At 46.8% G+C, this 14,208-nt stretch overlaps 1 protein-coding gene across 1 annotated transcript in view; it reads right to left on the bottom strand.

Moving 5' to 3' along the window:
• Positions 1–13,895, bottom strand: part of LOC142591252 (uncharacterized) — a 62,966-nt gene extending 49,071 nt beyond the window's left edge. The window contains exons 1-2 of the mRNA XM_075703591.1: positions 13,745–13,895; positions 9,598–9,624 (exon numbers count right to left, since the gene is read on the bottom strand). Coding sequence (XP_075559706.1) covers positions 9,598–9,624; positions 13,745–13,787 — 70 coding nt within the window. The 5' untranslated portion in view covers positions 13,788–13,895. The remainder of the gene's footprint in view (positions 1–9,597; positions 9,625–13,744) is intronic.
• Positions 13,896–14,208: the final 313 nt, after the last annotated feature.

Below are 14,208 nucleotides of genomic sequence, written 5' to 3'. Positions count from 1 at the left end.
TTCTCGCTGGTTTTCCCTGGCTTGTACTGAAAACTGAAGTAGCCGAATGTGTGCTCCCCTGGCTCCAGCATGCAAGGAGTGTAACATCTGTTGAATGTTAAACGCCTGATACAATTATATCGGGATATGCTAGTCTCATGTCCTAAATAACCTTTTACTTTGAGGTCATAAATGTCTGCTTGCTGTCGCAGCTTGCAATAAAGGTGCATGATATGCTCCGTTTAGGCGTCTACGTGACACTGAAAATTGCTTTTGTCTTCTTGCATTTTTCTTTTGACTGTGCGGATAGGAATGCGCTTGAACGAAAATACGCAAGTGCAAACAACGCTTTGTTCTTTACTAGTTTGTATTTCTTTACGCTTGAATTCATCTCGAGAGGTCACAGAGGGCTCATTTTATAGCAGCATTGCATCTTTGCATTTCGTGCACGTTCACTGCGATTCTTATGTCAGTGCCCCTGACGCGTTCCTGTAAAGATTTTATATTTGTTCACAAGCGATTACGCAACCTATGACTGCGACTTGTCGCCTTGTCGAGCAGTCGACACGAAACAAACACGATATTATCGCACTGATACCAAATCTGAGGCAATACCTGTGCTCCAATTTTCTATAGTATGCTAAAGATTAAAAGGTGACCGTCACATTAGCATACGCTAAAGACGATGAAGGCGAAAGCCTGCGCGCTCAGAAGACATTCATTACTATATTTGACATTTTCATCCTTGTGCATTTTATCTTCTTATTACTTCTTTTCTCCAACCAAGGATCGGGTGTTCGAGTGCCTTAAATACCTCTACCTGAAATAACTGCGCCTTAATATAGTACTGGCACAAATATTCGAAGTTAACGCGCGAGATCGATTTATGTTGGCGCACACACATTGTCTGCCAAATGCAAACGGCGAATATAGATGGAAACGTTTTTGGAATCAATTTTAAAGTGCACGTCTGCGCAGCGAACTGCGAAATAAACGTTTTTAGATTCGGTCAGTCGGAAAAGCCCGCTTCGGAGGCGGCTGCAACTCGCATCTGGTCAGAGAGGTGGCGCTTGCGTCGCCTTGGGATCGAGCCGCCGGCTTTCGGCGGGCGCGTTCAGCGCTTTTCTTAGGGTTTGCCTGTCGCCGGCGTGCGCTACGAAAAGCTCGTTACCTATTATCATGCACAGAAGACTTGCATTTTCAGAAGACTTCAAGATCTGGGCCTTGAAAACTGTGATGGAACAGCTTAGTTCACATTATTGGTGAACAACCTCCTTGATGCTCTAAACGTGAAGCTGCCACGTTTTGGGTTACGAAGCTCATCAAAAGAAATTGAGGTGTGGAAAAACGAGTCGGTTTCGCCAGAAAGCAATAGCAACCTGCCTTTTACAGAAAATAATACTTGAACGAACAACGTCAGTATAAATTGTAGTAGACGCTAGCTAAGTAAACAGGCTTGGTGGGACCTGCGTAGACATAAACGAACAGAGAGAACGGGCTTACCGCTATAAGCCTCAGTTAGAGAGTATAGTGATGATGCAAGCATGAAATTTGCTTGTTGAAACACATGTGCTGTTCATGTTGCTGCTTTCTTCACTATGGCAAGTGTGCAACTTGTTGATCTTTTTCTTTCTTGCACACTACTCATGAATAGTACATATTGGTTTACTTTTAAGTTGTTTCGACAATTCCTTGGACTTGTAGAAGGGACCGAGCAGAACCACATCAGAGATCACGGCTTTATGACGGGATAAGAAGTCCCATCCGAGGATGACGTCATGCGAGCAGGTGGGAAGAACAATGCACTCGACTATGTAAACAATGCCGTGAATAAGCACACGTACAGTACAGGCTGCGTGCGGAGTGACGTGCTGAGCGCTTGCCGTACGAAGCGACAGTCCAGAAAGCGGCGTGGTCACCTTGCGCAGCGAACGGCACAGTTTGGCGGCTATCACAGAAACGGCTGCGCCGGTATCCACAAGAGCGAATGCAGGAACACCTTCTACACTAATTTCGACCACGTTAGCAGGACAGGCGCGAGGACTTAGACAGTTCGAATGGGGCGCAGTTCTTGCCTCGTGAACTGCGACGTTCAGTTTTCCTGGTCAGGTGGTGCGGGTCGCCGACGCATTGGGGAGAGCGAGCGTCGGCGAGGGGACGGTGAGCGACGCGAAGGAAATTCTGGAAGGTCAGCACGAGCATACGGTTGGTGGGAAGGAGTGGCGTATTGGCGAAAGGGCTGGCTGCCGTACTGGAAGGGCCGAGAGGCGTCGCCGAACGCTTGAGGCCGACGTCGGCAATATCGGGCGACGTGTCCAGGAGTGCAGCAAGAATAGCAGATGGGACGATTATCAGGCGTCCTCCAAGGATTAGCTCTCGGTGCGGTCCAAGACGCAGCATGGGCTTCCGGTGGCACCGGTTGGGAATGGGTCGCGAAAGACGCGGGCGGAGGCCTGCGTACTGCCTGCGCGTACGTAAGAGGCGCAGCCACAGGCAGGACTGGCTGCGCATAGGTGGGAGGAGTCGCGACAGGCTGCACTGCCAGAGCAGAGTTGAGATTCGTGGCTGCAGGCGGCTGATGGTGTGCGGAAGGGACAACTTGAGCGACCTCGTCGGAGATGAGAGTGCGGAGCGTGTTTGGAAGACGGGAGGTGGGCTCCTGAGTGAAGGGGACTAAAGAAAGTTGGCGGGCAACTTCCTCACGCACGAAGTCCTTGACCCGTTGAAGTAATGAGCATGGGTCGTACATGCTGTCAAGGCTTGCCACCAAGTCGTCGCTGCCCAGAGCACGCCGAGTCGAAGCGCGTTGCTTCCGTAACTCATCATAACTTTGGCATAGGCTGACGACTTCGGACACAGTGCACGGATTCCTGGCTAGAAGCATCTGGAAAGCGCCGTCATCGATGCCCTTCAGTATATGGTGAATTCGCTCAGCTTCGGGCATTGCCGCGTTGACTCGTTTACACAGGTCCACGACGTCTTCAATGTAGCTCGTGAATGTTTCTGCCGTCTGCTGTGCTCGGGCGCGCAAGCGTTGTTCAGCGCGCAGTTTGCGAACAGCGGGTGGGCCGAACACTTCTGGAAAGGTTGTCTTGAAGATTGACCATGTGGGTAAGTCACTTTCGTGGTTGTGAAATCAGAGTTGGGCAACACCAGCCAGATAAAAGATGACGTGGGTTAACTTCGCTGGATCATCCCACTTGTTGTGCGCGCTCACCCGTTCATATGACGCCAACCAGTCTTCTACGTCTTCGTCGTCTGCACCGCTGAAGATCTTGGGGTCGCGTTGTCGTGCAACGCCGGTGCAAGTGACGGACTGTGGCGTCGGCGCCGTTTGGGATGAGCTGTCGGTCATGGCGGGCGATAGCGTTCTGGATCGCAGCTCCAGGGTTACAAGCGACGGGGTTTGAGTCCCCGCACCTCCACCAATTGAGAAGAGGTTTATTGGCGGCTCCTAAGGCAAAAGCGCGGCGACCGGGAACGGCGAGACAGCCCGAAGCACTGTCCAAAAAAGGCGACAGTAATCAACAGCGCGAGCGGGCTCGGCGCGTTGGCGATGTGTCTGTGCCGCGAGGCGCGTCTTCTTCTTCACAGAACCGTCATGTTTGCCTCACAAGTGCCTATGGTATCCCTGCGAGTGACACTCGCCTCTCAGAGACCTTGATTCTAAAGGAGCACACTATGTCCTGATAGGAAACCTGAAGTGGGATACCTTGGAGGCTCGAAATGAGGAAACCTTTTGAAAGGTTACATATATCACATATCTGTTGGTACAGAGACGCAAGTGTTTCGAAATTTTTCAAGGAAACAGACGACAGTCCAGTTTTCTTTTTTTAGAGATTTTTCGGAGTCACTAGATGATTTGGAGGGGATGAAGACCGCACGACTATCACGAGCTTCTCACACATATACAGACACCTATACACCTATAAAGAGTTGCATCACTGGCGATGTCACGGTAGAGCCAATTTTCGTGCTTGCTGCTGTTCAAGACACCATGAAGCCAGGAAAGAAAGAACGGCTGGCAACACATGGACAGCTTCAAGCTGTGGTGAAGTTAAAGCTGTGGAAGCTGTGCACTTCTGCAAAGAATGATCCGGCAAAGGGAAACACTGCACCAGATTATGGATACAGCATGCCAGCTGCACAATATTACGTTGTGTACTATTTGTATGCCTATGTCGTGCAAACTTTTTCAAACAGGAGAAGTGCACTGCATGCGTCAGCCAAATCGAGTCATCAGGTGTGAGTGCCCAGAAGCTAATATGGTTAGAAACGTTGAAACTAAAATCTACAATCTACTGCAAGAAAACAGCCTCTGGGTGCACACCTTCTGGGACACGCTGGATTTACTCCGAAGCTGCGGTATACAAGGAGTTGGATGCAGAACGCCCCAGAACACTGTGACTACGGAACTATTTCAGTCCTATATATTGTGCTGCAAATTTATTTTTCTGCAAAGGATGAATGCAAACAGCTGACTGCTTTGTGGAGCGGTTGCTTCTGTGAGAAAGAAAGTGAAGTTGATGTAAAGTGTGAATTGACTTGATTGGTGAATAAACGCTTCATTGGCACTTGAAACTTTTTTTTAAATAGAGCTTATTGAAATTATAATACTGTCGGTATGTCATGCATTGGACTGTGCTCTATATTTTTCTTGATTACTTCCTCCTTCACTCCACATACCTCATTCGTAGCGGGTGGGAAAATTTTAATGAAAAGCCAAGAGGAGTGCGTATATATACGTCAGGCATCTTCAGATAAAATGTGCCGTTAATGTGAGGTATCTCAGCAGTGAGGTGTGCCTACTGACGTGAAGCACCGCACCATCATAGCACCATCGTGTGGGAACTGCGGCTGCGAGCATGCTTTCTCAAGATGAGTCTCACAAAAGCCCTGCGACCACTGGGTTTTCTTCCAAGGATTGTTCATCGTGACTCTGCATTATCTTCATCCCTGTCGGGCTTTCTCTTTCCACCGCAAGGAAGAGCATATCTCCGTCACCGCACCTAGCGGTCTCATAGCGACCGCCGTGGGGTGAATACTTCGGCTGCTACTGGCGCTTTGGAAGAGGCGGGCGCTTAACATATAATTTTTAGAATTCTACAGTTTTGGAAATGTTAACACTGGGTGCTTGCACCCAGTGTTAACATTTCCAAAACTTAACATTTCCGAAAGTTAACATTTACAGAAGTTATCATTTCCCGGTAGGGATACAGCAAACTACCGACCAATATCTGTGCTACCCATCTTGTCCAAAGCTTCTGAGAATGTCATTCATACACGGCTCAAAAACTAATTCTAATCTTAAGGTAGCCGCATTGCTCCTTTTTCTTAAGGTGTGCAAGAATCTTGACAATTGTAATAAGCAAATTATGAAATAATATGAATAAACATCTCGACCACTGGATTAAAATGCCCTCTATCATGCATACGTTTACTTATTTTTTGCAAATAGTTGTGCAAGTATATAATGTGCTTTTCTCGACCCCAGCAATGGCCGCCAAACTCGCCCCGTTGCCAGAAAGGTTGGAGAAATCTGATGCATGTGAAGAACAGACAAGGTGCTTGAAAAATCAGGGTAAAACAGGCTCCATTTTTCAGACAAATGGAGTTCATATTGTGAATTCTTTGAAAGACAGGACTTATCTTTGTCCTTGTAGCGTTTAGTACACTATTACCCATCCAATCAAGCATTCAGTTCCTTTGAGCTTTTAGAGATCGCGCCTTTCAAGGTAACTTTTTCTTCTTTGCTGCTAAGGGCTCACTAGCAATAACGGCACCTCCATGAGAACCTGACGAACAAAATATTAAGCTGTAAGCTACGTGCCATGGAGAGAAAAGGAGTGCGCTTATCCCAATTACAGAAACGAACAGTTAGGTTCATTCTGCTATAAGCTTGCGCAGTAGCTCTATTAACTGCACAAAATGTAAGTTACAGGCACACGTTATTCAGCAAATTCTTTCTTGCAAATTTTTCTCGCAAATTTTTCACATCTTTTACGTCTGCTAACGAGCACAGCGCTCATGTGTACGTTATTGAAGTACAAGTACTGGTCACGTTGAGACACTTCACAATAAGCCTGATCATTGTGCTTGATGAATTCATTGGTCATCACTACCAGAAGATAAATTTAGACATTCACAGACTAAAGGCATATTCGTAAAATCTGTCGAAATTTTAATGTCATCGAGTTCTGGCAGAGGCTAGTCTTTTGAGTTTAGCGGGAGTTCAGATGTTTGCCGCAGATTACAAGAATTCTAGCCCTTTTGAAACGTCATGGACTTCACTGCCAACTGAGACTCTAAAATAAAGTCTGTGACGATAGCTGCGACCATAGGAGGTGTTTTAAAATGAGTAAACCGAAAGCAACGGCTGACTATAGTTACCAGGAACTACGACGTATACTTCAGGTGCCCGTCCATAAGTGTTGCAGCCTGAGATGGCTAGCTGGTAAAAATGGTTTCTCACTTCTCCAAATCTACACGAGGCTTCAATCATATTCGTGCTACTCCTTCGTTATACCCGAAGCTTTTCATATAATCGCAATAAATGAGCTTTCTTTACATATATTAACTTTTTCTTTAAAATTGTCTCAGAAGCATTACCGCGCAAGAACGTATTCATGAGAATAGATACTGAAATTGGTCCTGGCGAAAATGTCTAGACGCAATACCCACAATATGTTAGTCGATATCGGCTGACCTCCAAAGTAGAGCCAATGAAACATGACTTGAGAAACAATTTCATAAGTTAAAGTTAATGCTTCATATAAACCAGGCAAATAATTTGTTTAAAATGCAACGAATTACGGTGCGCAGTCGGCGGTGAAGTAAGAGAACGTCACGCCCAAAGACGCGTGAATTTTCGCTCCTAATAATATACGCCGGTCCCGGAGATAGTGAAGCTTGAAAAGCTGCCTGTCATAGTGCAAACAAATACTTGATATACAGTTGAACTCACCTACAACGAAAGCCTATTCAGCGAAATGACGTGCATGACGCTGGATTTTGATGTCTAAGCAGATTTCATATTTTCTATATGTGTTATGAGTGCATCTACAGCGAAGACGAGTAGAGCAAATTTTATATCAACAAAGGAACCAGGGCGCCCTCGACGATTCATTAGTCGCTTTACAATGACAGCCGAGTAGTGGTTCGGACACAGCCCTACACAGACATCAGCAAGCGGTGCTCTGAAGCCGTATTCTGTAACGTCGGTGTCCGCGGAATTCACTTTGGTAGTAACGTCACCTATTGGCGGTCCGCTGACGTAATGAGAAAGAAAGAAGAAAGAGGCCAATCGGCGTATTGCTTTTTTTATCTGCAAGTGAGCGTCACATACCAATGAAAAATATAGCATTTAGGAAAATATGAAATTAGGAACGCTTGTTGATAAATAAAAAGCCGCAGCTTCGCCCGATAGGCAAAGGATTCATTGCGATCGCAAATTGCCAGACAGCCGTGCGAAGTCAGGATAGTACTTTTATCAGCCGTATCAACCTGTAACTATTCGCTGGCTAAATAAATTAACAAGCGTGGTGTCAGCGCGCACAGCAAATATAAACAAATCACACTCGATGACCGCGGACACGCTGTCAAAACGCTGGCACGGGGGAACGCGGCAGCAGCAGCGAGCGAAGTGATCTTGGTGCTGTCTATCGCTTCAATGCAACGTGAGAGAAAGAGGGATTTAAGTAAGGCAAAGATGTTAATTAGTGAAGAGCATGGTTGACTACCATACACTGGGGAAATGGCGAAGGCGAAGAGAGACAAGTGAGATAGAAAGGGCATAGAGACGCACAACGTGAGTGTCAAGTACACACAGCACGCCCAAAGCTACGAACCACCGACGTACCTTGTCTCTGCCTCCAACATAGATTGCTCTCAAGATACGGCCGCACGACGACGCACAGCCACCACATGCGCGGTTACAGCGAGACTCTAACGCCTCACCCCGCTGCATCCCTCCCCACTCTCCGGTGCGTCATAACGTTGGGTGTCTCGCGCGCGACCGAAGATGGCGCGCTTCCTCTTCGCTTTTGTGCCTTTCGCGCTGGCGAGAGTAAACCGCGATCGTCGGCTACTCTCGCACGCCTTCAATCGTGCTTACAGAGTAGAGCGCGCGGTTACGCTGTTACCACCCTTGGATTTTATATATGTAGAAGCTCACAGCAACGCCGACGCCCGAAATGCGTTTGTAGAGTCCTTACAATTGCTATCGCAAAAAAAAAAGACAGACGGCAGATCTCAAGCACTCTGGGAACCGATGTTATGCGAAGCAGTGTGCGGTGAACCTACCAAGTTAACGAAACGACCATGACAGCACGAAGACGTAGGCGGTTGTTTAATGACCTACATGACACCCATGTCACGACACTCATGTCAAGACCTATAAGTTATGATCGTCATACAAGCTCCGCTCATGACATACTTTGTTTCCATAGATACGAAGCGCGCTACTCTGGTACCATCGCGCAGCCATCGTCGCCGTATAGCCGGTCTTGCGCGCCACTACGCTTTTCTTCCCATGCTTTCTCCATACGCTACCCCTCCGCTCTCTGTCTCATGGTTTCGCTGCACTCTTGCTTCGGTTTCCTCCTCCCGCTTTATTCGTTATTGCACTCTTTCACCTTCCGCCGCGCTCCGCATTCGCTTTCATGCTGCGATGTACTCGTTCGGTCGGTTACGGCGGACAACGCCGACGCTCGCCACAGGAATGGTCGCCTAATCGCTGCGCTCTAAAAAGAAAAAAGAATGGAATATCACCAAGGGATAAACCGCGTGGCTGCGCCCCGTCCCCCTGGCACATGCCATTACATGGGCGTAGCCTGCACTTGAAGGCCCCACCAATATAAACTCCACCCTGCCCCTACCTTTTAGAAATGCTTCGCATGACATAGATGATGACAAGCATGATAGCTGCTTAATTTTGTAGTGACAGACACCAAAAGAAATACTTTTTAGAAGTCTTGATTATTACACATCAAAGTAAATTTATGGCTCCAACGCCGGCTACGTGGTGGCTCTTCTTTCAAGTTTGGCACCGACCACTCTACCACAAGGAATGCGTTGCGCACTCCCCCTAACTGCATCGCTGTAATATTCGGAACTGCGGAGTAGAGTTACTGCGTACTGTTCATTGGAGATAGGAGTAAGTAAACAATTGCATTTCTAAAAAGCGGACAAGAATTTGCAGTGTTTGGCTTAACTACAATCTGAATCTACTTTTTTTTCGAATAGACGTCGTCTGACCCGCGTAAGCAGCGTGCTGCGCATCGTGCCACAGTGGAAACTATAATAAGAAAACATGATTAAGATATTGACCTGCATAAAGGCAAATGACAAACTCCTTTCAATAGTTTAGTTGAACATATATTTTATTACCATTGAAATAGGGGTATTATGTGTCATATAATTATATGCTTAATATAACGAGCACTTATTTTCCAATTCCACCGCCCTCTTGAGAACTGTAATGAGCCTCGAGCAAATATCATTTCAGTCTTTGTATTGTGAGGCTTTCTTATTTCCTGTCCACCTATAACAAACAACGGCACATTGGCCCCAGCAATACTAGCTGTTGCGTGCACGCATGCGAGAAAAAGATAGACTTACGTGATTGCAAGACCATCACAGCAGAAGCTGAAAAGAGACAGGGCTAGCTTAATTTTTTTTCAGGTTGAATGTCGAAATGGCGTCGAGCTACAAGTTAAAAAAAAAAAAACTAAAGTTATAGCAGTGAAATTCATTTACAGCATGATCGAAAACGCACATTGTATAAAAAGCTCATAAAAGACGCTCTTCTTTGCGAAGCTTTCTTTTACCCTTGCCTTGTGTTTGCTTCCTATTTAGGCATATTTCTTTAGGTATACAAACAACATGGGCACCTGGATATGTGCTGGCTAGTGTCTTGTCGAGTAGGCAATGTGCGCTACTGGGTGCGTACGTGAATATGCAACGCTCTTTGTCACCTACAAGGGTGACTGGGAGTGGACGACTTGGTATGTGATATGGGGACATGCCCCCTACACAATGAACCTCTTTCACGCTGACTTTGAGCACTGTCCTCGTTCTATACTTTTTCTCAGTGATGCTTTTCGGCACCGATTTGTGGCCATTGGTGTGTCTGTCAGTAGCTGTGTGCTGCTCTTCAATGAACGTCCTTGTCGCTAACTTCGGTAGCTGCATAAATGCTACGGGGAATCTGCCGCTGCCTATTGACAAAAAGGACCGTTTTATTTTGTTCAATTCTCGGTGCGCTTGAACTCATACCAAGCGTGGATACTACAGCGACGGTGATAGACGGCGCTGCGTTGGCAGTGTAAAGTCAGCAGTGCAGCACGGCGGCATTTCGACCGGCCCAACGTACCACTAGAATATGTATGAAATTACTGCTCTGCTGGGCAGAATAGAAATAAACTCACACTGTATCATCAAGGAAAGCAGCTTGACGCTCCAGCACGCTTCGCCAAAAATTTATTGGGCACGTGCCGCTCTTCAATAACCGTATTTCGCGCCAACGCTTAGCGAGCTCGATCTAAACTGCAGTTGGTATGTGCTGCTCTTCAATGAAACTCTCGCCTGCTTGTGCCACTGGTATGGGCAATTGAGTGTGGCAGTGCATAAGTACCACTGGCTGGGGCACTGTCTGTCGCCGCCACTGGGAGCGCGGCTAGAGAGGGAACAACCGCAGCATTCGCACGCAATGGCGGTCCACGCGCCTCGTCTGTGACGCCATGCGCGGACTTCAAATTGGCACTACTAGATGGCGCAGTGTGTCGAGAAAAAAGCGCGGCAGAGAGGCCCGGCTAGCGTATGATGTGTTTCGGAACGCATGCACCGGCGCACCTTGCGTTTTTGAGGCCACGTGCTCGCTCTGCGGCAACGGCGCTAAACGGTGACACATTTTCATAAAGAAGCCCGAAAGAGGAGTGTTGCTGCAGTACAAGCCTGTTAAAAGAGTACTGACACAATATTTCAAAGTCGAGCTAATGTGTGAGATCGATTTATGTAGGCCCAAACACATCGTCTGAAAAAAAATATCAACGGCGAATATAGCGTGGAACATATTTAAAATCAATATGAAAGTACGTGCGCGAAGTCAACTACAAAAAGGAGAACCTGGGCACATCGACATCAAGGAAGGATTCAAACAACCGAGAGGAGGCTACGTCACGAGTTGGCGCTGGCATCGGGGCGGGTTCGGCGGGCAAGGTTTTCGTCGCTCCGATCGCCACTGTGTTTTTCTTCGCCGGTGACGCCGGCAGAACAATCGGCTAAAATTTGTTTATAACACAAAACAACTTATTAAGTTACTTAAAAAATGCGCATGGTATAAAAGGTTTCGCGAAATAGTAAATCGTTTGCGTGATTTTACTCACTAGCGCTCAGAGCTGCCGCCTCAACAATCTTCTCTGCGAAGCGGCTCCTCTGGCTAACATGTTTTTTCATCGCTACCAACGGCGTCAGGAAAACTAATCTTATTGTCACTTTTGAGCGTCATAGGCATACTGACGTTGATTGTGTTGAGGAATGTTAGTGATTTGCGACGTCAGCTTCTGAAATAGCGGCCAGCGAATTATGGGCGTATTTCGTTTCCCAGCGATCACCAGCACGCCTGACTTGCTCGTTCGCTACCATCAGTGTTGTCGATAAGTGGCAAAAGTGAACCGAGTTCGTGCGTGCCACTGTACTCTTAGAGGGGACCCCATTCAAAAGCAGCCAGCTTTTCTCGTTTCATTTCGAGCGTGCCTGGTACAAACAAAACCTGCCGAGCTTATAATGGAGTCCGATGATCTTCCACCAAGATTATATACGTACCCTCAAGCCTTATGCTGTGCTGACTTTCACACTGCCTTGTGTCCTGCTCCGGAATGTGCTTCATTCCTAAAACGCCCTCAACGAATAGTTCGTGCTAGATGTAGCGGTGCGTACGCTCATTGATAGCTGTCGCTGGCCGTACTTTCCGATTCGGTGCTTTGCAGTGTATTCAATCAAACGTGGTTGGCCACGTCTAATATATCGGCGACTCCCGCCTGCAGTGTGTAGTCGCCGCTGTACGGCAAAGATGAGGAGGACAATGATGGCGAGGACATCGCTGAGGACGTGCAGGCGTAGCAGGCGAACTAGCAACGCGAAGCCCTCGCGTCGGCGAGCTCACTTGCATGCACACGTCACAGTTTTGTGCGATGACGTGTCCAGGTGTGTTTACAATCCTTTTTTGGCCATCTCGTTGCTCTCTGAAATCGATACTTGTACAGATCGCCATAAACAAGACTCCAAATATTTACCTGTCATGCTCTGAATAGAGATGACGTTTCGTGCCACGATTACTGGGTCATTAGCTACTTATTGTAGCAGAAAATAGCAAGATCGTGTGGGACTGTACCAGGTTCCCGACGGCAGCTACCTGCAGGACTTACCCGCCAGAACTTCAAAGTGCACTGCAGTCTGCAGACAAGGACTCACAACTATGGGCCGTCTTGCAGGTCCGGGGTGCGCTCTAAAAGCACAAGCCTCATGACCCACTACAAACGGGCCCAACTGGGCTAGTGCAGAGTAGGGTATAACCACGGGTCGACGCTTGGCCAGTGTCACGACTCGTTAAATCGTCGTTTGCCGGCACTTTACTAAAGTTATTCCTATCCTATCCTAGCAAGGTCGAACATTTTTATGTCAGTATTCCTTTAAGGCCTTCTGACGGCAGCATGCGTAGGCCGTGGCACTCTGTTGCTTCAATGCTAAGTGCACTCCAGTCAATTATCATCGTGGAATAGGTTCAGCAGTTTTCTTGTAATGCGAAAATGTGGTGTTTACCCAATCTGAGATATATGTTGCATTGTCTAGCTGCACGTGTTTTGTAGCGGTATTGCTAGCTCATTATTCTATTGCCCAGTAAAACTTAAAATTTCACAGTCGCCTCTCCCCAGTTGCAATGGATCGCTAGTATAAGTTAGCTTGAAAATCACCTGCTCGTAGAAGTTCCAGATTTCAACAATTACTCTGCAGGGCGAAGTGGCGTTCAAGCGGTAACCAATACCATGCACTGCTTCTTATGACATTCCGTCAACCGTATGACGGTTGTTGGTTGGTCAAGTGATGAACTGATTGCCAATGAACTTTCTAAATACTGTTATTGACTGGGTGCTGGATAATCTGTGTGATTTGTATCCTCTTTCAGTAAGCTTAACAGGGTGCCTTCTCTTCGTGAATGATCAAGGGCCCTCATCGTGAAACATGTAGACATTTAATGAAATTATCACAATGTCATTTGTAATAAATGAGTATATTTCAATTGAAGACTTTCAGTCATTAGAGAGGAACAATAATCCGAATCCTTGCTAAATTTGGAGAACCTTATGTAAACACTTATGCTCAAAGAGACAGTAACACAAGGGTGGTAGTGGTACATCAGGCTGATGCGATGGCGTGAAAATAGTCTGCGTAGCACGCTGAAGCATCAATATCCAAGCGTGTTCCTCGGTTGCGCAACTTACCGCAGCTTTGGTGTCGGTGTGAGTTTGCAACAGTCCCGAAACATCCAAAGCAGCTGATAAAGAAGGACCGAAAACCTGACGCACGGTTGCTTAGTTGTACGTCGCCATTAAGCGGAACGACGGCAGTGTGATTAACAATAAACTTTGCCGTTGTTATACTGATTGCACTTATACTGATTGCAGAAACTATTTGGTCCCTGTTCATTTGCGGAAGAAATCAAGAGTACCAAAAAGACGAAGTGAAACATTTGATTTTTCAGACTCACCAATCGCAAGAAAGAAGACTGCTCTATAGATTGAAATGGACATCTTTCTTTCAACCGCTAGCCACAAAAATGTAGACGTGCACCGATGCGAAGTTAAAATAGGAGCTTGCCAGAGACGTTTATCTAAGAAACTTACGTACACTGTACGACGTTCAAGATACAAATGGCACGCGTATTCTTCATTAATTTTTCACTGAAAGCTTCTGCGTCATAGAATCTGACACGTGGAAATGTGCTTACAAAGCACTGCTTGGAGTCAAAGCAGAATTCAGCTAATAAACAACTCGGAGTTCTTGTGTTGATGAAATAGACCACGCGAATAACGCCAGAACAGACGACATTTCATGCGTCAAATTGTAAACAGCGCAAAGTTCATCGCCTCCTCTATAGCAGCGATAAGCAGGACTTAAGCAATAACCTTTCCGTGAGATTTGTGAGTTTCAGTCCTACTTTTCTCAGCTATG

This window comes from Dermacentor variabilis, chromosome 8 (assembly GCF_050947875.1).
Source record: "Dermacentor variabilis isolate Ectoservices chromosome 8, ASM5094787v1, whole genome shotgun sequence".
NCBI classification, from domain to species: Eukaryota; Metazoa; Arthropoda; class Arachnida; order Ixodida; family Ixodidae; genus Dermacentor; species Dermacentor variabilis.
The sequence above is the reverse complement of the archived record's forward strand: the minus strand, read 5'-3'. Positions and strand labels throughout refer to the sequence as shown.